This window comes from Camelus ferus, chromosome 6, assembly GCF_009834535.1.
Source record: "Camelus ferus isolate YT-003-E chromosome 6, BCGSAC_Cfer_1.0, whole genome shotgun sequence".
NCBI classification, from domain to species: domain Eukaryota; kingdom Metazoa; phylum Chordata; class Mammalia; order Artiodactyla; family Camelidae; genus Camelus; species Camelus ferus.
This window is the reverse complement of record NC_045701.1, coordinates 84,403,157-84,426,306: the sequence shown is the minus strand read 5'-3', so window position 1 is coordinate 84,426,306 and position 23,150 is coordinate 84,403,157. Positions and strand designations below refer to the sequence as shown.

The 23,150-nt window shown below is 52.2% G+C and overlaps 1 protein-coding gene across 4 annotated transcripts in view; it reads left to right on the top strand.

The window, feature by feature from the left end:
• The first annotated feature begins 424 nt into the window (after window positions 1-424).
• Window positions 425-23,150, top strand: part of PRIMA1 (proline rich membrane anchor 1) — a 59,611-nt gene continuing 36,885 nt past the window's right edge. For 2 of the 4 annotated variants that reach the window (XM_032482552.1, XM_032482555.1), the window contains exons 1-3: window positions 905-1,000; window positions 1,662-1,785; window positions 8,763-8,898. In XM_032482552.1, the coding sequence (XP_032338443.1) occupies window positions 1,693-1,785; window positions 8,763-8,898 (229 nt within the window). In that variant the 5' untranslated portion in view covers window positions 905-1,000; window positions 1,662-1,692. Of the gene's footprint in view, window positions 845-904; window positions 1,107-1,661; window positions 1,786-8,762; window positions 8,899-23,150 lie in introns of those variants that run through there. The other 2 variants (XM_032482553.1, XM_032482554.1) reach the window with 2 other exon arrangements.

Below are 23,150 nucleotides of genomic sequence, written 5' to 3'. Positions count from 1 at the left end.
GGCGGCCTGGACCTAGAGCCGAGGCAACCGGGGCGTCTTCGCCCCCTCCGAAATGGGCGGGGGCGGGGAGAGAGTCTGCAGGGACAGGGCGCAAAGGTGGTCTCCACGAGTCAGTCCTTACCCACTTCCCGCCGCCTCGGAGAAACTTGCCGAGGGGGGAAGGCAGGCAAGGAGCAAGACCCTTAGGACCCTCGGGAGCTAGGAGTCCTTTACCTCGCGGGTGGATAAATAAATTATTAAGCGCCCAATACACAATAGCCTCGCTAGATGGAGACGAGGAATCACTGCAGCGGCGCTGGCGGCGGCGGCGGGGAGCGCGGGCGGGAGCGCAGCTCCGGGCGGGAGGCGGGCGAGGCTCTGGCTCCGCTCACGTCTGTTTTCCTTTTTCGTGCATTATTTATTTCGCCTCCGCCCGCGACCCTGAGGCCCGAGCGGGCGCTCCTGGCCAGCGACTCTAGCCGCTGCTTCCCGCGGGCCGGCGTGACGGGCGGGGAGAGCTCGGGCACCCCCGCGCCCCGGGCAGCCGCGCGGCGCCACCGGGAAGGGCGGGGACCCGGGGAGGGCACGCGCTGCCGGCTCCAGGCGGCTCGGAGGAGACTTTCCCCGCCCTCCGCCTCCGCCACGGCAGCCCGCCCCGGCCCTGGGCGCGGGGTGCCGCCCCTCCCGCCCCGCGCGCGGCCGGGTGAAGCCGGCGCCACCGTGCCCTGCGCCCCATGCTAGCGCGCCCTGCTCGGGGCCCCGGCTCAGCCGCCCCGGAGGCCCAAGCCGCGCGCAAACTTTTGCTTCAGTGCCCGGCGCTCCTCCCCGGCATGTGAAGCCCCCGGGCGCCCGCGCAGTCGCCAGGGTGAGGACCGAGGCTCCGCCTAGAGGGCGGGGGACTGGGGAGGCGGTTGGCTTTAAATGGGGGCCGTCTGGCGACTCGGGAACAGATTCTGCCGCGGGGGGAGTGAGGACCTCCCTTCCCCGCGCCGAGAATCGGCTGGGGCAGCCACTAAGCAAGGTGGCGTGAGGCACTGGAGGGGTGCGGGCGGAGATGGAGACGTAGGGAAAGCTCGCGCCCTGAGGCAGGAGGCCAGGGCTCGGCAGAGCGCGCGAGGGCAAGCGGGGTGCGCGCGAGGGCAAACGGGGTGCGCACGGAGGTGCATATGTTGCAGTGTGCGCAGTGAGGGCCGGCGGGGCAGAGAGGGTGCACGCAGCGTGTGATTTCATTGTGCTGGGCATGCAGGGTCAGCGAGTGTGGGGACAGGGGTCCGTGGGTGTGCATGGCTATTTCTGTGGGTGTGCACTTAGGGTGAGTGGTGCCCGCCGGGTTTGAAGTGTGCTCACAGTGGAATAGAGTTTGCATGGCCGTTTCCGGCGAGGTGCACGGGGCTCGGGAAGTGTGCTTGGATGTTTCTGGAGGTGTGCCTGGGGCCACGATATGCACGCAGGATTCTGGGAGTGTGCACCACGACGGAGTGTGAGTTCTAGGATGCCGGCCTCTGTGATTGTCCATGAAGAGTCAGCGAGTGTGCAAGCTGGAGTGAAGGGCCAGGCTTGGTTTGCGAGGGTACCCCAGGGTGTGAGCGGTGCCAGCCCCACCAGGACTGCTACGTGTGCGGGTGCGCGACCGGGATGATGCCAGCGGCGCCCGCCTGACCCAAGCTTTGCTCCCCTGACAGTTCGCCCCGGGAGCGGGTGCCGCGAGCCAAGATGCTCCTCCGGGACCTGGTGCTGCGCCGTGGCTGCTGCTGGCCCTCACTGCTGCTGCACTGCGCGCTCCACCCGCTCTGGGGCTTCGTGCAGGTGAGCCGTGGCGCGGGCGGCGCGGGCTGCAGGACCTCCTGGGCAGGACCGGGTACGGGGTAGGGGTAGTTGTCACTTCACTCCCAGGATCCTGACTTCTTGCAGTCGCCCCTTTAATTGGTCCAGGGAAGAGTTTAGGAGAAGAAAAGACGCTAGGTCTCCCCATACTCTGGCCCTGAAAATATAAGAAACTCCTGAAGGAGGCATCAGCCCTGGCCTGCTGAGGCCTACCGGACAGGTCCTTGGAACAGAAAGGGCTTAGGGGATGCTTTCTTCATGATGCTGTTCTATTGCAGAAATGCAGACAAAGAAACCCTAGAGCTTGTACAAACTTAAAAATTATCCCAAGACTATCCATTCTTTATATCCCACCAGAGCCGCTAGTAAACTTCATATGAGCCTTCTTAAATTGGACTTCAACACAGAAGGGGTTGTATTTCTTGTAGGTAGTGGAATTGGGGATGTGGACAGATTTTGTGCGGTGGCCACTAGTGGGGGTATGTAAGAAGGAGCTGTCCATCTGTGAGGATTACCTGGTGATGGAGTCCTCACCCTGAGCCCCCCAGCCCCCAGGCAGGGGCCAGGTAGCCACCAACTCAAGTGACCTTTGTTTGGGTGAGAGAGATGGTTAGATGGGATAGTCCCTAGTCCCTCCCAAAACATACACAGTCAGGGGTATGGTGAGTGGAATGGTAGAGAGGTGAGCTTTGAAGCCAGCTCTGAATTTTGAGCCCCAGCTCTGCCCCTTTTCAGACTGGGGAACTTTAGGCAATGCACTTAACCTCTCTGATCCCTGCTTTCTTCTTCTTAATTGTGCTATTGTAAGTACTTGATGAGATAAAGATTACTTAGCACAGTGCCTGGACCATAATAAACAGTAAATGGTAGCTGTTGCTGCCACAGTTGATATTAGTAATAGTAATGTCACTCTTCTATCTGGCTAGTCAGGTACCCTTTTGATCACTACATAGTCTGATCAACATTTTTGAATTGCTAATTGTTTGGCAGGCTCTGAAGGACATTTTTCCATTTCAGTCATTGAAATACCTACTCTGGGGTAGGTGTCACTTCATGTTCTCCTGGTGGCATTTTGGAGATTGGGGATTATTCAGATAGTTGCCCTGAGTAGGAGGTGCAGCCTGAAGAAGGGATGCTGAGGTTCATGAACTGTCCCAAGTGATGGGGCCCTGCTGGAACCAGCTAGGTCAGCCCCGCTTGGATGGTAGCCTGGGTGACCACTGGGAGAGAACCTGGGGCTCTCATGCCAGAACCAGCCAGCTGGGTGGGGAGCTTGAGTGGACAGGTCTGCTAGAGTAGGGGAGGGGTACACCCTCCACCCCCAGCATCAGGCTGTCTTCTGCTCTTTTCTCTGGCTTGCCTCAGTCTCACTCACAATTGTTTTCCGTTCGGAATTGACAGCTTTGTCTAGTGTGTGAAACAGCAGTTATTAAACTCAGCTGTGCCTCCTTGGGATTCAGAATTTTGTCACTTCTAAACACGTGGGCGGTTTGGGACCAGCTTTTCTTGTTCAACTTTGAGCTGAACCTCAGATGTTCAGCTCACTTCGTTTTTCTATTCATTTGTTTACAGTCTTCCCTCTTCTGTGAGACCTTCTCAGCTAGTACGGAGAGCAACATGGTGATGTTGTCAGTCTCCAGGAACTAGATCTGCTGTGGGAACTAGCAGGATAGAAACAGCAGACCACCCCCCCTACCCCCACCAAAAGAAGTAACTGGGTGAAGTAGCTCTGTTTTGTGTGTGTGTTTTCTTTTTTTTTTTTTTTTTTAACAGCGTCCTTCAGCCAGGCAGTATTTACACAAGCAGATGTGTGTGTTTGTGAGTGTGTGTTTGTGTAGTTCAGGTGCTGCTACTCAATACAAATCAATTTTTGTGAAAATCAATGAGAAAAGAAATGCTCCAGACAAGTAAGATGGGTAAAATCTTGGCTGAAGGTGCTGGAAAAATTAACCTACAAATGACAAGGACTGAGAAGCCAAGGAAAAGGGGGCTTTGGAATGAATGGATCTGGTTTTTGAGCAAAAGAGCTGAATCCAGAAGAGAAGAGGGGAAGAGGAAAAGTCAAAGTGCTCAAAGCTTGTGTTTTCCTTTAAGTAGAGAGATTGTGTATATAATTTGTCATGTCATAGGAGTTTCTTGAATATAGAGAAATCTATCTGTGCTTTCATGAGCTTTTTGCCAGAAGAATCCCCCTAAGTCGTAAACATTTGGGAGGGTGAAACTGACATAAAGTCCTGTACTTAATAGGATAATTGGTGAAGCAAGAGTTTTGTGGTCCCTCAAAGTACCAGGTCGCAACCTTGAGATCAGCCCCAAGCCTCCGGCTGCTGCCTAGATGATAAGAAACTTAATTATTAAAGTCAGATGATGTTTAACAGCCACAAGGTTGGTGGGGGCACTCCTTAGCCTCTTTCCTTTTTTCCTTAATGTGTCTGGAATTGAGATTTTGAGGTTTTGTGATTTAGGATTCTTCCAAGTTCACTTCCAGATGATTTTTTTTTTTTTTTTTGCAAGTGAAGAGGATGACAGGCTGGCGAATTTATTAGGTGTGACAGGAGTGTATCTCATCAAGTTACTGTGGTGCTGGCCTGTCTCCATAAAAGATACCAGAAGCCATCATCCTTGTGGGCGCCCTCCTGAAGCATTCGTCCCAGAGGCAGGCTCTGATCCAGGCCTGTGGGTCTCTGTGTGCTGGTGAGGAGCCGTCCCAGACCCCAGCGATGCTGACCCCTGCCCCGTGGTCGGTCATCACAGCTTTGTGGATTTAGTCAGCAGCACTTTTTGGACATCTGCTGTTTGCCAGGCCCTATGTTAAGTGCAAGGGACCTGGGGGGTCTCTGCTCTCGTGGCATTGACAGTCTAGCACTGGAGAGATCGCTGAGCACGTCACTATAGGCAAGAGTGCTCAGCAGGAGCGAATAGTTTGGGATGAGACCTGGTGCAGGAGCCTTAGAAGCCTTGCAGATGTAGTGCTTCAGCTGAAACACGAACAAGGAGAAGTCAGGAGTCAGGATGCAAGTGTGAGTTAAGAGTCCAGGCAAAGGGAACAGCCCCGAGGCCGGAGGAGAGGACAGAGCACTGGAGGAACCCCGGGGAGGGCACCTGCAGTTGAGGCCTCTGTGATAGGCCACTAACATCACGTCTTGCAGTTTGGACTTCATCCTGAGGCCTCTGGGGACAGTGGGAAGTTTTAACAAAGGAGTGATGCAATCTCAGACTGGCATTTTAGAAATCTCAGTCCAACTCCAGTTCAAGGTTTGGATTCAGGGAGAAGGCGAGGCAAGAGGGAAAGAGGCTGGTGGGGTGAGGTAGGGTTGCTGGATTTAGCAAATAAAAATACAGGCTGTCCAGTTAAATTTTCAGATAAGAAACTTTACAGGGTATCCCATGTTTTATCTGGCAACCCGCAGTGAGGGTCAAGGGCTACACAGGGGAGCTGTGACGGTGTCCTGGTTTAGGGCTGTAGTTGTGGGAAGGGATGGATTCAAGGACTATTTAGGAGGACCAGACCAGACCAGAGAGCTGCACCGATTGGCCAGGAGTGGGAACTGGCTGCCACGGAGCACCGTGGCCCCCAGACCATAATGACTAGAACCAAATCCAGGCCACTTCAGGACCTACCTGTGCGTCAGGATTCTGGCCCCCAGAGAATGCTACAAAGCGGGGTAGGAAGGCAGGCGACGGCCAGACTGTAATAAAAAGTGGTTACAGGCAGTCATGATACCAGCTTTAGGCAGGTCATTGACCGTTCCAGGCCTCTGCTCCTTAGTCAAGTCCAGCCAAGCTCAGGTGACTTCAGGGGCAAGTTTCTTCTCCTTGTGAGACTCCCCAGGATATAAGCCAACCAAGTCAGGTGTTGGGACCAGCTCATGGTACTGAGGTTTCCTATCTGCTGGTCTAAACACAACCTCACTGATCTGCAGAACCTCAAAGTGGACGCAATGCTGGGGAACAGGGCAGATCCCACGTTTCTCTGCTGCTGGGCATCCCCAGACATGTTTTCACTGAGCACCAACTGAATGCCAGGCCCTGTGCAACTTTGGCGCGTAACTTAGCCTTGCCGAGCCGGCCCTCCCAGCCTGTATGTGTGTAATAATAGCTACCTCTCTCCATCATCCTCGTAGTGAAGTGAGCACCTGTTTCCCATGACTGACGCACAGTAGGGCTCAGGGAGTCACACTTGGTCAGGATTTGTAAAGCACAAACCCACGTACCTTTCTGCTCCAAGATGCTCACAACTTGGTGTGCGGTGACAGACATTACGGAACAGTGAGGAAAGTGCCCCAAAAAGGAGGATTTACAAGGTGAAGAGGCAGCACTGGGCAGGTGGGTCTAATTCGGGGGGCCATGGGATGCGTTCAGGATGTCTTGCCTGGGAAGACTATGCAAGAGCTAGGTTTAAAGGATGAAGAGAAATTGGCAAGTGGATAAAGGGCCTGAGTAACCAACTGTCAGTCAAGGGAGGCTCAGTGGCCACAGTCTCGCACTGGACCAAACGCCGGTGAGGGGCCCAAGCCTCGGGGAGAAGGACAGCCAGCCCAGGCTGGGTACCTGTGTGATGATGGTTGGTTAAGCAGTGGTGCCCTCTCCCATTTCAGTGAGACTGTTATATGAGAGACCACAGATCTGTAAAATGCAGTGTGCGCCTTCTCCCCCCACCCCTTCAGCCTTGAAACTTGGCCCGATTTCCCTGCCTGTAATTTCATCACATTGAGCGCTCTTATACATCTGAGCCCTGAAATCCTCTCACAAAAATAGGTCATTGTGTTGGGCCAGGTTAAGCAAACGTGCTCCTCTTGAACTCTCTCGCATAAATTGCACTTTGGAGAGTGGGAAAGTAATTGCTTTGGCAATGGCATTGCTCGAAGTTCGCACAAACTCGGTAGAGTTCGGTGGAGAAGCGATCTCAGAGGCCAGCCGCTGGGAGAAGGGAGCTTTCGAGCATTCCCCGTGGTCTTAGAAGATCTGAAATCCAGAGGACCGTCTCGATGATGGGGATGGGAGGGCTGACAACTGCACTGGTGGAGAAGGCAGTGGATTAGCCATGACCTCTAAGGAATTACTCTTCTCTGTAAAATAATTGAGGAAAAGTTTACCATCTGAGGATAGGCTTTTCCCAGTGGGAGATAAGATTGCCTTCCAGAGTTTGAAATGCAGTCCATGGTCCTTTAAAAACACTAGAAGGTGGTGAGGCGGAGCTTCTTGGCCTCATAGATGTGAAGTCAGGGCTGTAAATCAATCCACCTCCTACTGCCATCCGGGTGGCTAGATCCCTCCTGTTCACATCTGCCAAGTGGGGAGGGAGCAAGCTGAGCCCTGCCGGCTCTCTCTGCGGGGCTGGGAGGCATGCAGCAAAGGGTCTGCATTAACCTCTGAAGGCAGCCACACGTGGCTGTTTGCGGGGAAATTGGGGTTAGGTGTCTCCTCACTGGAGTCTAGGCATCACTGAGGTAGAGGGTGACCACCAACTCTTTCCTTTCTGCCTTTAAACCAGCTGTTCCCTGGGACAGGCAGAAAATGCTAGATGCAAGGATTTATGGCACTCTGTCATAGGGAGGGATGCTGGCAGTTGGTCTAAACCAGCCATTTTCTCACTGGCTGTACATTAGAAGTTTAACCTAGGGTGTTTAGACAACATACACACGCCCAGCTCCACCTGCAGAAACTCTGACTTAACTGGCGTGGGAAAGGCTCAGCGTGAGCATTTTTTAAAGCTGCCTGGGAGATTCTGATGTGCAGTCAGGGCTGGGAACCGCTGGTTGAGCACAGCCCACTTTGCTCCCCTTGTTAGTTTACAGATGGGGAAACTAGGACTGATGTCAAAGGAACACCAGACCAGGATTCAGGAGGCATGGATTCTGGGGAACTCCAGGCACGCCCTTACGGGTTATGATGGCAAGAGAGAAAAAAATAAAAGGCCTGGCCCCTGGCCCTATGGACTTTATAGTCCAATGGTAAATAGGGGGTTGAACCAGGTAAACAGCGCAGTGGAGATTTGCTGCCCCTGATGCCAAGAGAACCTGTAAAATGGAGATGTGACCTGGTCAGGGGTGGGTTGGAGATGCTTCCCTGAGGAGGGGACAGCCAAGCTGAGTAACCGGCATCGCAGCAGGGAAAAGGTGTGGGAGAACATTCCAGGCCATTGGAGCAGCATTCGCAAAGGGAGAGAGCGTGGCCAGCGGTCAGGGATTGGAAGGAAGGCCTCGAGGGCAGAGCAGAGGATGAGAGAATGAGGGAGCTGGGGCTGGAGGCATTGCTGGGGGCCTCCTGATGGGGCCCTGTGGCCTCGTGATCCCCTGAGCTGTGAACGGGCATTTGGGGGCCATGGCAAGGTGCGGGCGGTTTTTTTCCCCACAAGACCACTCAGGGGCCTCTTGGATAATGTTGGGGAGGTTGCTCTGCTCCCCTTGGTCTCATGGGCCACCAGAGCAGAGGCCTAGCTGGGTTAGGTTGCTCCCTCAGGGTGGGGGGACCTTGGCCCAGAGTGGACACAGGCAGGCTGTCAGGAGCTGTGACCAGAGAGGAGGCAAGGGCTTGGTCTTGCCCTGCCGCAGGGAAGAGTGGAGGAGTGGTTGGGTCAGGTTACTGAGGAGGTAAAATCAGTATCCTGTCACCGGCTGAGTTTGAGAACCTGGGGCAGTCACGTCTCCGGCCTGGGCCTCAGTTTCCTCATGGGTTCGACGAGGAGATTGTAGGAGTTAACCTTCAAGTTCTCGTCGGCCTCTCACTAATGCCCAGGCCGACTGCCACGTTCCCATAGCTGGCTCCTGGCAGAGCTGGAAATAAAACTTGGTCTCTGGTCCTACCAGGCCAGCCTCCCATGACGTTGTTCCGTTTGAGCCAATCCAGCTTCTGTCTCTTCTTCCTGCCTAGGTCTAAGGGGCAGATGGGAGGGGGTCCCATTTCGGCTCCCAGGTGACTTACTGTCTTCTCTTGGGCACCTGTGCCCATTTCTGCAGGTGACGCACGGTGAGCCCCAGAAGTCCTGCTCCAAGGTGACCGACAGCTGTCAACACATCTGCCAGTGCCGGCCCCCTCCCCCGCTGCCCCCGCCACCCCCGCCCCCGCCGCCCCCCAGACTCCTCTCTGCCCCAGGTAAGTGAAGGCTGGCTCCAATCCTGGGTTTCTCTCTGTGTTTTCTGGGGCCCAGGAAGAACCTGTGAGTGTAGCAGAGGACAGCCTTGCTTCCTTTGTAATTTTCCACTGGCCGAGCAGGAGGGAAGCCAAGGCCCAACTTTTCCCTGCAGTCTGCAAAACGCCTTTCCCACAGAAGGTTTCTGGGAGATGGAGAAGGATGTTTCTCCATCGGTTAATCAGATAAAAGTCAATCTCCATTTGATAAGTGACTCGGCCTGGATTGTTCGGGCCAGGCCTTTCAGGGAGGCAGCCCTGGGCACTGGTCTGAAATACCCCTCCCCTGAGAGTGGTTTCATTTTTGCTTTTCATTCACACGTAAGGAAGCAATTAGTACAGAGCTGAAGTGGCAGCTCTGGGAGCAAAGTTACACAGATGCCTTTCAGCCATTGCAGCAAATTCTGCGAAAACCCCCTCCCTTCACTTGTTGGCTTTGATTTCATCTATGAACAATTTGATTGCAAACAAAGGAGGGTTTCTTTAGCCAGAAATAGCCTCAGTTCTGACCCATGGGGGTTAAGTTCCCTGCTTACAATTGCTAGTTGATAAGGTCGCTAACAAGAGATTCTGTATCTGGGATTGATCACTCAAATTGTGGCCTGGAGAATGCCCGAGCTTATATGTGGATCTACCTCATTAAACACATCTCCGCTGAGTTATTTGGGGCATATTTTAAATAACCTTGACGAGGCTTGTTCTCTGGGAAGCTGTGATTTCAGACTCTCAGTGTCCAGGCAAGGAATGCAGTGTTCCGGGGAAGTTTTGCAGTTTGGGGGCATTTCTGTGTTTTGTCTGCCAGGCCCCTACCTGTCTCCATTCTCACCTGACTCCTGTGGCCCAGTTCTTCTCAGAGTGTGGCCTTCAGCCTCACCTGAAGCATTCTTTTTTTTTAAAAAAAAAATTTTTTTAATTTATAGATACTTTTTTTAAAAAATGGAGGTACTGGGGATTGAGCCCAGGACCTCATGCTTGCTAAGCACACACTTTACCACTGAGCCATCCCTCACCCCCAAAAGCATTCATTTTAAAGTGCAGGTTCGCAGGCCCACTTCAAACACCGAGTCAGAGCCTTGAGCGTGGGGCTTAGGAACTGGCATCATAGCAAGTTCTGAGGTGATTCAAATGCAAGTCGAAATCAAGAACCTCAGCCTACCAGGTCCTCTGTTCCAGGCCTCTGCAGCATCCTTCCAAGCCAGGTGCTCACCCTCCTCCTCTCTCCTGAAGGAATCCCCGGGCGGTACTGTGGGGTCTGACCTTAGGCCCCTGGCCCTGGAGATCACGCCCTTCCCTTCCTTTTGAATTCCTTCTCCCTCCGCTATTTGGGCTCCAGGTGCACTTGTACTGGATGACTCCACAGGCTCTCGTTACAGTCTGTTCCATTCATCCTGTGTTCACTGAGCATCTGTGCCAGACACAGACCTGAAAGTCCATTCTGGTCTCTGGGATCTCTCAGCCTCAAGGAAGGCCCTTCTGCCAGGAACCCTCAAAAAGTGGCCCGAGAGAGCTCACTGGTTTCCCGGTGTGCTGGAAATCCTTGAGTAGCTGGGCCAAACTACAACCACAGTCAACAGTAGCATTGACCGGGGCCCTTAAATAATAAATGGAATTGTTCTCAGTTGATAAAGGGGTTGTGGGAAAAGGGCATCCAGGCAGAAGGAACAACGAGGTGAAGGCTTGGAGCTCTGACTCTGGCAGACTGATCTGGAGAGTTGCAAGAGCCTCAGTGGGTTTGAAGGATTGGTCGAGGGGCGAAGTGAGAAGGGCCTTATGTGCCTGGCTGAGTAGATCACATTTCAACCTGTGAATCGTTGTTGCCAAACATTCACCGTATCCAAATGCCTCCTGTTGTTTGCCTTATTTTTTTCTTTAAATAGACTCACTTTTGAGTTTATACAAATTAATTTTCAAAGAAAACTTTATGTAAGTGCTATTAATAAAAAAAGAGAATCACTTGCATAAATAGGTGACCCCAAAAACAAATGCCATGAAAACAAACCAATGTTTTAACATTGTAGCCTGCCGTGGAAGTTTCTGAGCAGGAGGCCTTCTCTCTGGCAAAAAGGGAGAAAGCAGGTGGCAGAGAGGCGTCAGAGCTGTGGTAGCACCGTGCAGAGGTTCTTCTCTGGAATGAAATTAGGAAGTTTGTGAGAGAATCAGAAGCGGGCTTAGTTTCTTGTTCTCTGTTTTTGTGGGTCTGAGGCCGGGTCCATGCACCATCTAGAGCCAGCTCCCTTAACTGCAGGGACAGGCGCCCCATCCTTTAGGAAACCCTGCTCTGGGCAGCGATGAGCCCATGTAGGTGTTGGGCAGGGAAGGAACACAATCCCCACATGGCCTGCTTCAGAAAGGTCAGCTTTCCTGACACCGTGGAGGGTGGATTGGGGTAAGCTGCCGGACTGGGGTCAAGTGAGGACCTTTGAGATACTTCAGGCCCCAGACCACCCGCAAGGGGCTGAAGCCAGACCAGGGGGAGGCGGGTGGGGGCTGCAGAGAAGGGGAGGTGGGTGGGGGCTGCCTGGTGTGAGGGGACAGAGGCCTCATGTTGAGCTTGGGGCCTGAAGGCACTTCTGGGTGCGAGGACAGCAGGTGTGGATTGATAATATGGCAGGACTTTTTCAGTTACAAGTGGCAGAAACCCATCTTGAAGTGGCTTAAGTGATACAAAAACTAGAGAGAGAGATGTTTGTTTTTTGGCCCAAGTATCAGGATATTCCAGCAGCAGGTCTTATGTGATGATGGTGGTGGATTTCTGCCTTCATCTCTCTCTTCTGGTTTCTCTTTGTTTGGCTTTTCTCTCAGGCTGGCCTGGTCCCTATGGCTCCAGGGTCCAGAATTCCATACACCTTAGTAATCTCCCTACAAGGAGAACTTCTCTTCCTCAATCATTCAACTGAAGTCCTGGGGCTGACTTTCACTGGACCAGCTTGGGTCACATGTCCATCCTTGGACCAATCATGGCGGTCTATGGGATGGAATGTGCTGATTGGTCAGGCCTGGGCCATGTGACCACCCTTGGCAGTTGAGGTGTATGGATGGAGGTTAAGTAGGGGTGGTGGCTTCTCAGAGGAAAATCCAGGTAGAGGGGTTACAACCCGAGGATGCGGACATGGACTCTGGGCAAGAGGACAGCAGAGTACCTCACAGCCATGGCGTGCCTGGCAGATTAGACCAGTGACAGAGAATATGTTGTGTACATTCTCTTGGTCCTCACTGAGCACAGCCCAGAATCCCACTCGTGAGTAGTGCCCAGTATGCCAGACAGAGTGTGGCCGTGGCCACTTCCACAACTTCTGCCTGTTCGGCAATCCCCAAGGAATTAGCCTCTCCCACAGAGCACAGGGCTCTGGTGCTGTGAAGCCTCTGTGGTCTCAGCAGGTGTGCACGAAGGTCCCCAGGTGCTGGCACTGTGCCAGGGGCTAGGACAGCAACAGTGAGCAAGAGAGGGGCAGCTCCTGCTCACATGGAGCTCCCGGTCCAGTGGCCCATCACCTGCAGAGGGGGTCTGTGGGAGTATCCTTTCCTGCCATCTTTCTGGGTATGCTGGCTCCAGGCACATGCCAGCCCTTGCTTCTTTGGTCATCAGATGTGTCTGCATCCCTGCCGCTCACAAGGGCCTCTCCTTCACCTGGCGAACGTTCGCCGAGCATCTGCTCTCTGTTCAGCCCTGTGATGGCCACACTGGAGGCCCACAGAGGTGCACAGGGACTTGTCCTCACTGGCAGGGCTCGGGGAATGAGAAGACTGACACAGCATAAGAGGCTGAGGCCCTGAGCCTAGGCTGGCGTGGTAGCCCTGCCTCTTCCTCTGCACAGTTTTAAGAGGCCTGGTTAACTTAATCGTGAGTTTTAGGTGTGAGGATTTCCCCTCCACCACCGGGTTGACAGGAGGATTCCCGTAAGTGGCAAGTACTTTTGAAAACTGGACAGGTATCCGTTGCTGCTAATCATTCTGTGAAAGTCATTCTGATAAAGAGCAGCCTGAGTGTTGGGCTTGAGGAATTCAAAGGTGCTTTGGGGAAGGATACTTAATTCCAAAGGGGGCAAGAAGAGAGGATCTGGGACAACATGGGAGAATTCCCAGGTAGACCTCGGGTAGGCAGGAGCAGAGGGAGGCCGGACAGTCCCTGGAGTGGCTGAAGCAATGGCCCAGAGTTAGGAGCCCGAGGGTCGGGCAGGAGTCGCCCTGCTGAAGGAATGAACTCCTGCAGGAGTGTGGGCTTCGGAGCATGTGTCTGGCGTAGAGGGAGAAAGGATACAGGGAAACCTGTGCACCTACTCACGCAGACCAGTAAAGTCTCCCGCGGCAGGAAGGGCCAGAAACGTTTGCCGGAGTTGTTGGGTGTCCTCCCGTGGCCAGGCAGGCCTCCCTCCTCAGCGAAACAGCACCTGCTGCTGCCCTGCTGCTCAGGTGACCAGTGTGTCCCAGGTTCTCCGGGACTCTCCTGGCTTTAGTCTTGAAAGCCCTGCCTTGCAGGAAACCCTTTAGTACTGGGCAAACTGTGATGGTTGGTCACCTACTGCCAGGCTGTGCTTTTGACAGCGACAGCATGGTTTTTCTATTATTTTTTGTTGTTTTTGGTGTGCTTGTTTTGTTTTGTTTTACCATGAGACTTTCAAGAGTACTGGCTCCCCCAACCCCTTTTGAGAACTTACCAATCGTGAGGACAGCTCAGCGCCACATTCCTCCATGAGGTCCCAGCTGGGTCACCCTTCCTGGCAGCCCTGGGAAGTCTACTGAGGCAGCCCTGCCCTGAGTCCTGCCTGCCGTCGAGAACGAGCATGGAAAGGATGTGGATCTTGTGATGTGGAAGATCCTCGGCCAGCCCAGCGTCTCCACCAACGCCCTTCGTTTCCTAAGCTCTGCCTGTGACGCTTCAAACTGAAGGTGGTGGCAGCCTAGGGCAGCTGCACTTTGTAAACTTCTGCAAACTGTGGGAAGCACTAGACCAGGGATTCTCAAATGTGAGTGTGGTCAGGGTTCCCCAGAGCGCTTGTTTAAACACAGGTTGTTGGAGCCCATCCGTGGAATTCCTGGGGTGGGGCCCTAGGATTTGTGTCCCTGATACATTCTCAGGCGATGCTGATGCTGCCGGCCCAGGGCGCACACTTTGAGAGCCAGCATCCCAGAGAATGGTAATCGGGTCAGGGGACTTTGGGGTCAGATGCAGCTCTTCCCCTCCTAGCTCTGGGACCCCGGACACATCACATCCCTCTCAGCTTCAGTTTCCTTATCTGTAAAATGGAGTTCATGACACTTACCTGGGGAGAGATTGCAGTGAAGACTGGAAATTATACAACCTGTACTTGGCAGAAACTACACGCTTAAAAGTGGTGTTACAGCACAGTGGTTCACAGCCTGGCTTTCCTGCCCTCAAGACCTGGGTCCACCCTTGTTCATGAGCTAAGTGATTTGGGTCATGTATCCTTAACTGCTTGGGGCCTCAGTTTCCACATCTGTAAAATGGGACTCCCCCCCCCCACATATGGGTAGTTGTGAGAATTTTTTGCTGTAAAATTGACACAATGCAGAGCCTGGAATCCAAGAAACATTCAATAAATGGCAGCTAATAAGTAGTACTAATGATAATAATATTAGTAATAATAATAATTAATAATAGTAGGGCACCAACCTTCAGGTTGGGAGTTGCTTAAACATGGTTCTGGCACCTCTCTGCTGATAAAGGAGCACCGATTGGAAACTTGAGAAGGAACTGGGTGCTTTAAGGATGTGTAGACACCCTAGTTATTGAACAGAAAAGAGAAGGTTTCCCGAGAGTTCCACCCACGCCCCGTCAGGGGCAGCCCGCGCCAGGCTTGTGATCCCAGCGTCAGCCGGAGTCCCCGGGTGAAGGTATTTCTGGAAGGCGTGGGCAGGAGTGAACCCTGGCAAAGCAAAGGGAAAGGCGTGCTCGAGGGCTTGACCGAAAATCCCACGGCAGCCACCGGGGTTCAGGACCCGGCCGACTTTGTAAATGTCAGCGATGGCCCACTCGTCCCCACATGTGACTCAGACGGCTGAGGCCGTGGAAGGAGACGTGTGCCAGCCCTCAAGGAAGAGCACGTACACCCCCTCTGCGAGACCTGCTTCTTAGGCTGATGGGGCCAAAAATAGCTATGGCAGAACAGAGGCGTGAGCCTGCATTCACATAGTGCCGATCTTTAAGGCGCTCAGAGCACTGAGATTGATTTGATTTTTTTTGCATTTATTTTATTCTTAGAAAACTCAGAGGAAAGGTTGACTCCCAAAGGTCACTCAGCAGTGGTGGAGCTGGGAATGGAGTGGCCCGGCTCCCCTCCTATGTGCCAGGGGTCACGTTTTAACAGAGAGAAACAAAGGGGACTGTGGAAGTCCTAGAATGCTTTTTTTAACTCACTCAGAACACTAGGAGGAAACCGACACTCTGTTCCCGGTGCTGAGGTGCAAGCTCTCTGTTCCTCATCCCATTTAATCCTCACACGCTCCTTTGTAGGAGGTGGTATCAGCCCCAATGTCTATGAGGAGCCTGGGGCTCAGAGAGGGTGCCTTGTCATCTGGCTGATAAGGAGGGGAAATAATTCCAGGCCATTTGATTAATGCACCTGCTGCCTAACTGTCCCCCTCCGTCACGGAGGGTCAGCTTCAGGGTCCCCCTTCCTTTCCTTGAGTGGGCTTTGCTCCTTCCTGTCTCGGAGCCTCTCGTGTAGACTAGTCCTTGTGCCCACCGGGCGTCTCCTCAAAGTAGTTCACCTCAACCCATGCAGATCTCAGCGCCAATGTCCTCCAGGAAAGCCTTCCCCGACTTCCATAAAGGTCACTCCGTTCCCTGTAAGGCTCTCTGAGGCTAGGGAATCAGTCACCCTGAAAGTTAGTGGTTTTAAAAACAACACAAATGTACTGTCCTTTTGTCTCACAGCTATGAGAGGGGACGGGGCTCCACCAGGAGGGTCTCACTTGGGGTCTTTCGCATGTTTGTAATCAGTTGTCTGGGGCTAGAGCCATCTCAAAGGCTTCCTGGCTCATGTCTGGTGGTTGGTGCTGGCTATTGGTCCTCAGCTGGTCCTGCTCACCGGGGCATCTACATGATGCCTCCTTACGACCTGGGCTTCCTCGTGCCATGGCGGCTGGGTTCCAGGCTTGAGAAGCAGGTGGTGAGAAGCAGGTGGAAGCTGTACCCCTTTTGATGACGCAGCTGAGAAAGTCATGTAGCATCGCTTTCGCCGCATTCCGTTCCTCGGAATCAAGTGGAAAAGGCTGTTCACAGTCGAGGAGCAGGGAATGAGATTCTGCCTCATGGTAGAGGAGTGTCAGAGAATTTGGGTACATTTTAAAACCACACACATATATGCACACACTCTTTGAACTTTTCTTTTTCCTTTATAGCAGTCACCCCACCCTTTAAATATCTAATTCGTTACTTGACTAATGCCTAAGGCTTTGCTGGGTATAGATCATTGCCATCAGTCTGCTATGTCCACTTGTAGCCTCAGCTCCTTAGCACATACCTGGCACATCACAGGTCCTCAGTAGCTACTAATTCATTTCTTTTGTGAAGATTTTTATGCTCTACTGTATGCCAGGCACTGTGCTAGGTTCTGGGAATGCAGTGGTGAACAGGACAGAAGGGTCCCTGTGTGTATGTGCAGGTAGGACAGGGGAGAGGTGCTAGAACACAAAATAAACAAGCCAAAAATATCACCAGAAAAATAGATGATGATTAAAATAGAAGGTAATTAAAAACCACAAGGTCTGATAGGGAGCGACTGGGCGGTCACTTAGGTTGCGTGGTCTGGGGACAGAAGATGACATTTCATTGAAGGGAAGTCGTGGGTGAGGAAGATCCGGGGCAAGCGCATTCTCAGCAGAGGGAACAGCCGTGCGTGCGAGCTCCTCACAGGCCTCGGGTGCGCGAAGGGCCGGTGTGGATGCTGGATGCTGGCTGCTGGCTTCTGGGCAAAGCAAGACTGGAGGAGGCAAGGCCCAGAGGGAGGGCCTGGATGCTGGGGGAGGGGGTGGGGTTTTGTCTTAAGTGTAACCAGAAGCTTCTAGAGGATTTTGAGCAGGGGGGTGGTGTGGCCGCATTTATACTTTACAGAGACCGGCGCCCAGCGAGGAGGCTGTCACTCGGGGCCAGGTGAGAGATAGTGGTGTGGGAGCCAGTGCGGTGGCCTGGATGCGGGCCAGGGCCGGCGCGGTGGTGTCAAGCCCTGGTCTGATTTAAGATGGTCCTGGAGGCAGGTGTGATCAGACTCCACGATGGCTGTGGTTGTCAGGAGGGAGGGGAGGCAAGGATGCTGTTAGGTTTTGAGAGATGAATGAGCGGAGGGAGCCTCAGGACGTCACTCACAGTGCTCCTGTTCTTGGTCCTGTCGTCTGTTTGTCAATCTCACCAGTGGGATAACGAAGCAGACTCGTGCGGGGCCTGGAAGGGATGAGCATATGATGAGGGACTCTGGGCACCAAACATGGGCCGTGTCACTTGAAACGTTTCTTGTTACATAAGCCGTGTTGCTGCCAAGCTGTTTTGGACCTTGGAGTGTTGGATGTTCATTCTTGGCGGGAGGCAGGGTTTCTGTTCTGTTATCTTTGAGCCACTTGCATGGTCTGCAAGTAGGAGGACCTGGAGGCTGGGCCCGACGCTGGCTCTTTCCAGCCGCGTGCCGGTGCCTCAACCTCTCTGAGCTTCCATGTCCACATCTGCAGAAGGGGGATCATGATGCCATCCTCCCAAGGGGGTTGTAGGAGTATGAATAATATGTGGGCCTCATCCAGCACCCACTACATTTCCACTCCCAGTAAATGGGCTCTCTTGTCAATATAATCCTTGCTTGAGCAACTTCCTTATCCAGTCTCACCGCTCCCACCCATAAAAAGGGCTGGCTCTGCCCTGTGTTCCCCTGGACACTGAGCACCACGCACTTGTGAGCATGATTTCTGCACCCAGGCTTGAGTGTCTCATATCCAGGACAGCTTTCATCACTGCTGGCTCTTTTTCAAAAGTACCGGGTTTTCCTTCTCCAATCCAATACGTGGAATTGTGTGTCTTTCATTTATTTACCCGTATCCAGCAAATAAAAGATTACAAGTTGAAGTGGACTTCAGTTTACTCAACAAACCTATATTTGTTGATTTATGGAACAAACGTTTGCCAAAGGCTGTGCGGTGGCAGGTCCTGGGGCTGCAGAGATGAGCTGTGCACTGCCCTGCCCTCGGGAAGCCTGCCTCTGGCTGGATGTCTGAGCTCGGCTGCCTGTTGGTATCACCTGGGAGCTTTGGAAATGACTGATGCCCCGGTCCACCCTCAAGGGAGGTGTTCTTGCCTGAGTCAAGGTTGAGACCCTCAGCTGTCACCAGAGTCACCAGACAGGAAGGGATCTGTGCCAAAAGAGAGGCAGAGGTGAGGTTTGTGATGAAACTTGGGGCGAAAAGGCTGGTGAGATGCACATAATGTGTGACCTCCACGGGCTCTGGAATGATCCCAGAATTGGGGCCAACTGGCTCCTACCCTCCAGGAATTCAGAATCTCGTGAGGAGTCTGGATTCAACCCTGAGGTGGAAATAGGGAAACACATCTCGGCCAGAGCACACATCCGTGCTGACTTGTGCCTCCTGGTGCTCTAAATTCACATGACATAAAATTCACCATTTTAACCATTTTAAAGTATTTTTTTAAGTATAAGTGGTTTTTAGTATATTCACAATATACTAAACCATTACCACCCTCTAGTTCCTGAGCATTTTTGTCACTGCAAAAAGAAACCCCATACCTCCCAGTACAGCCGTCTCCCCAAGTCCTTGGCAACCACTAATCTACTTCCCGTCTCTATGGATTTGCTGTATACCTGGGCACTATGAACCTCAGTTTCCTCACTTCCCAGTGGGGATGTGGCCTCCTTCCTCAGTGTTATTGTGAGGCGTGATTCAGGGGGCCATGGGTAGGGTCTGCCCACCACCTGACACAGGGCAGAGTGGCTGTGGTCCCCATAATGCAAGGGGATCCTGCTAGGTGAGGGGCATGATCCTGGCTAAGGGGCTCCCCTGTTGCATTGGGATCGAGGGCTGGTTCTGACACCCTGGAACTCTGACCTCGTGTGGACCTCATCTTCCTCATAAGGCTGTTGAGAGGTCCCATGAGTTTGAAGGTGACAGTGCTTAAAAAAGTGCCAGCCCAGGGTGATCACCCTGTCAGTGTTAGTGATTTCATAATTATTGCAGAATTCACCTAGGATGTCCCACCTATGTCCGGGTCAAAGCAGCCAGCCTGACCCATTAAATTTCTGATCCAATCCCTGAGACTGGGGACTGTTGACTTGTCTTTGTCCCCAGAGACAGCTCAGAGCTTGACATGGAAAGTGCACATTGAACATTTGGATATAGGAATGCATGCGTGACTAAGTGATGAAGACAGAAGATAAACTGTCCAGGAGAAGGGGGTACAGAGGGGACTGACATTTTTAAAGAGTCTGCCATTTGCCAGGGAGCATCTGGGACCATGTCTTATTTGGGACTCAATGCTGGGGGAGTGGGGGTCAGCTCCCCCAGGCAGAGATGTAGCCCTGGCAGTTGGGAGCCCAGCCAGCAAGCCTAGGAAGGACACCAGTCACATCTGATCATCTTCCACTGTGACTGCCTGAGTGACAACGCCCCTGGTCAGATCCCCCAGATGGATCTTGCCTTCTAGCTAGGAATCCAAACCTCTCTTTACCACTAAGGAAAGCATATCAGTGTTCAAGCAAGTGTTCTCAATTCATAAGGATACCTCATTTATATGTTTAAAGAGCAGTACCTCACTCATAGACATTTACTCAGTCAACAGATATGTGGAGAGCTCTCCACTGAGGTCACAGACTGAGGATGACGGAGTGGATAAGACAGGGCGAACCCAGGGCAGGTTCAGTGGGGGAAGATCAGGTTCTGTTTTTTCTCACATGGAGTTTGGGATGCCTGTGGACAGCCAAGGGAGGCAGAACACACAGGAATTGTAGGCTAAACAGAGCAGCAAGAGTCCCCAGACACGAGCTGAGAGCAGAGTCTATCTTAGAGCAGGTGTCCTGCAGGAGGCGCTGGCTGAGCTAAGAGAGGGACGATTCCCCAGGTGAGGCTTGGGAGTGGAGGTGAGGTAAGGGACGTGCTCTGGGCAGAGGGAACTGCAGGGGCAAAGGACAGGAGGCCACAGAGATCCGGTCCCACCCAGGATTGTAAGTGATGGGTGGCATGGTGAGAGAAGAGTGAGGGCGTGGCAAACCCTGACAGTGTGCAGGGAACCCTGGACTCACTTCCGGACAGTGTGGAGCCCTGGAGGGTCTAAGTGGAGAGTTACCACCTAAGCTGCCTTTATTTACTTACTTATTTACTTAATTTATTTATTTATTTAATTGAAGTACAGCCAGTTACAATGTGTACATTTCTGTTGTACAGCACAATGTCCCAGTCATGCATATACATGCATATATTCATTTTCATATTCCTTTTCATTAAGAGTTATTACAAGATATTGAATATAGTTCCTTGTGTTAAACAGAAGAAATTTATTTTTTTAAATCTATTTTTATATATAGTGGCTAACATTTGCAAATCTCAAATTCCCGAATTTATCCCTTCCCACCCCCTTTCCCTGGTAACCATTTGATTGTTTACTATGTCTGAGAGTCTGTTTCCATTTTGTAGATGAATTCATAGTGTCCTTTTTTTTTTTTTTTTTAGATTCCACATATGAATGATATCATATAGTATTTTTACTTTCCAGGCTTACTTCACTTAGAATGACAATCTCTAGGTCCATCCATGTTGCTGCAAATTGCATTGTTTTATTCTTTTTATGGCTGAGTAGTATTCCATTGTATAAATATACCACAACTTCTTTATCCAGTCATCTGTTGATGGACATTTAGGTTTCTTCCATGTCTTGGCTATTGTATATAGTGCTGCTATGAACATTAGGGTGCATGTATCTTTTTTGAATTAGAGTTCCCTCTGGATATATACGTAGGAGTGGGATTGCTGGATCATATGGTAAGTCTCTTTTTAGTTTTTTGAAGAATCTCCATACCATTTTCCACAATGGCTGCACCAAACTACATTCCACCAACAGTGTAGGAAGGTTCCCTTTTCTCCACATCCTCTCCAGCATTTATCGTTTGTGGAATTTTGAATGATGGCCATTCTGACTGGTGTGAAGTGATACCTCATTGTAGTTTTGATTTGCATTTCTCTGATAATTAATGATGTTAAGCATTTTTTCATGTGCCTATTGGCCATTTGTATGTGTTCATTGGAGATTTTCTTGTTTAAGTCTTCTGCCCATTTTTGGATTTGGTTGTTTGGGTGTTTTTGTTGTTAAGTTGTATGAGCTGTTTATATATCCTCAAAATTAAGCTTTTGTCAGTCTCAACATTTGCAAGTATTTTCTCCCATTCTGTAGGTTGTCGTTTTGTTTTGCTTATGGTTTCCTTTGTTGTGCAGAAGCTTGTAAGTTTAACTATAATTTTTGCTTTTATTTCTATTGCCTGGGTAGACTGCCCTAGGAGAACATTGCTAAGATTTATGTCAGAGGATGTTTTGCCTATGTTTTCTTCTAGGAAGTTTGTCGTGTTTTGTCTTATATTTAAGTCTTTAAGCCATTTTAAGTTTATTTTTGTGCATGGTGTGAGGGAGTGTTCTAACTTCATCGATTTACATGCTGCTGTCCAGTTTTCCCAACACCACTTGCTGAAGAGACTGTCTTTTCTCTATTGTATATTCTTGGCTCCTTTGTCGAAGATTAATTGACCATAGGTCTGTGGGTTTATTTCTGGGCTCTCTATTCTGTTCCATTGATCCATATGTCTGTTTTTATTAAGCTGCCTTTAGACAGCCCTGGCTGGGAGCAAAGTGGGAGGCTGAAGGCAGCAGGCAGGGAGGAGGTGGTGGCCTGGGCCAGGCAGTGGCTGTGGGCAAGAGGGGAAAGGAAGACTCCTTGTGATGGCGTCTGACCAGATCCCCCTTGTGAAGACAGGGCATGGCGGGAGAGGGATGGCCTCAGGAGCTCCAGGCTGTCACATGGCATTGGAGGTGGCACGGGACAGTGGGGGAGGCAGTCAGCTGGAGGTTTTGGAGTTGAGGGCAGAGGCCTGAGCTGGCCCTAAGGATGGGGTGGGAGCATCAGTGGCAGTGGGGCCAAAGCCACTGGAGACCAGTCACCCAGGGAGAGTGTGGGGAAGATGAGCCTGGGGTTCGGGAGGAAGAGGAGACTGAAAAAGGGCAGCCAGAGGGGAAGGAGAAAAACCAGGAGAGGTGAGCTGGGAGGAGATGAGGAGCTGAGGGCTGGGGAGAGCTCACAGGATTTGTAACCGGACACTGGCATCCACTCTCCTGTATCCATTTACCTGCCCCTCCAGACTGGAGAAGAATGAAGGAGGAGGAAGTTTAAGAATTGAAACAAATGCATGGCTCCCACTTAGGGACCACTGGTAGTCAGTTGGTGATAAAGCTAGTCTAATCTGGGGAGGCTTCAGGGAGGAGGTGAGCTCCTGGAAGGTGTCATTTACCTCAGGAAGGTTTAGCTGGCCTTGCAGAGTAAGAAAGGGCATAAGCAAGGTAGGGGAGCTCGTGTGGGCATATCTGGGAGCAACCAGGGGCCCCCAGTGGAAGATCTGGTCAGCGTTGTCATGGGCCTGTGCACTGAAGGGGGTTCAGGGGCAGAGTCCCGAGGATGCTGGGAGCTGAGGCCAGGGGAAGCAATGGAACAGCCAGGAGATCTTTATTCATTCAAACATTTCCTGAGTATTTCTATGTTCCAGGAGCTTGCGCTACACCTTGGAACAAAGTAGAGGCAGAGCTGACATTCTGGCAGGGGAGGGAGAGCAGAAGATGCTACACCTGACAAAACTGTGAGCGGTAGAGTGTGCTAGAAACGGGAGTGCTGAGGGGAAAAGTGAATGGGAGCGAGCTGGGGTCGGGCCACGTGGCAGCCGAAGGGAAGATGGCGTTGGAGCAAAGACTTGGCAGGGAGGGAGCAAGGCTGGCTGGTACCTGGGGAGACTGTCCCTGGTCGAGAGGACAGCCGGGCTGAGGCCTGGGGTGGCTGAGGAGCAGCCAGGGGCTAGCGTGGCTGGAGCGGAGTTAGGGGTTGGGGGTGGGGGCTGAGAATGGGGAGAGGCAGACCCATAGGGCCTGACACTCCCCCTGAGAGGGCATCACCTGTACTTGCTGTCCAGGGGGAGCCTGTGCAGCACTTAGGGCTGATGGCTCATGCCTGA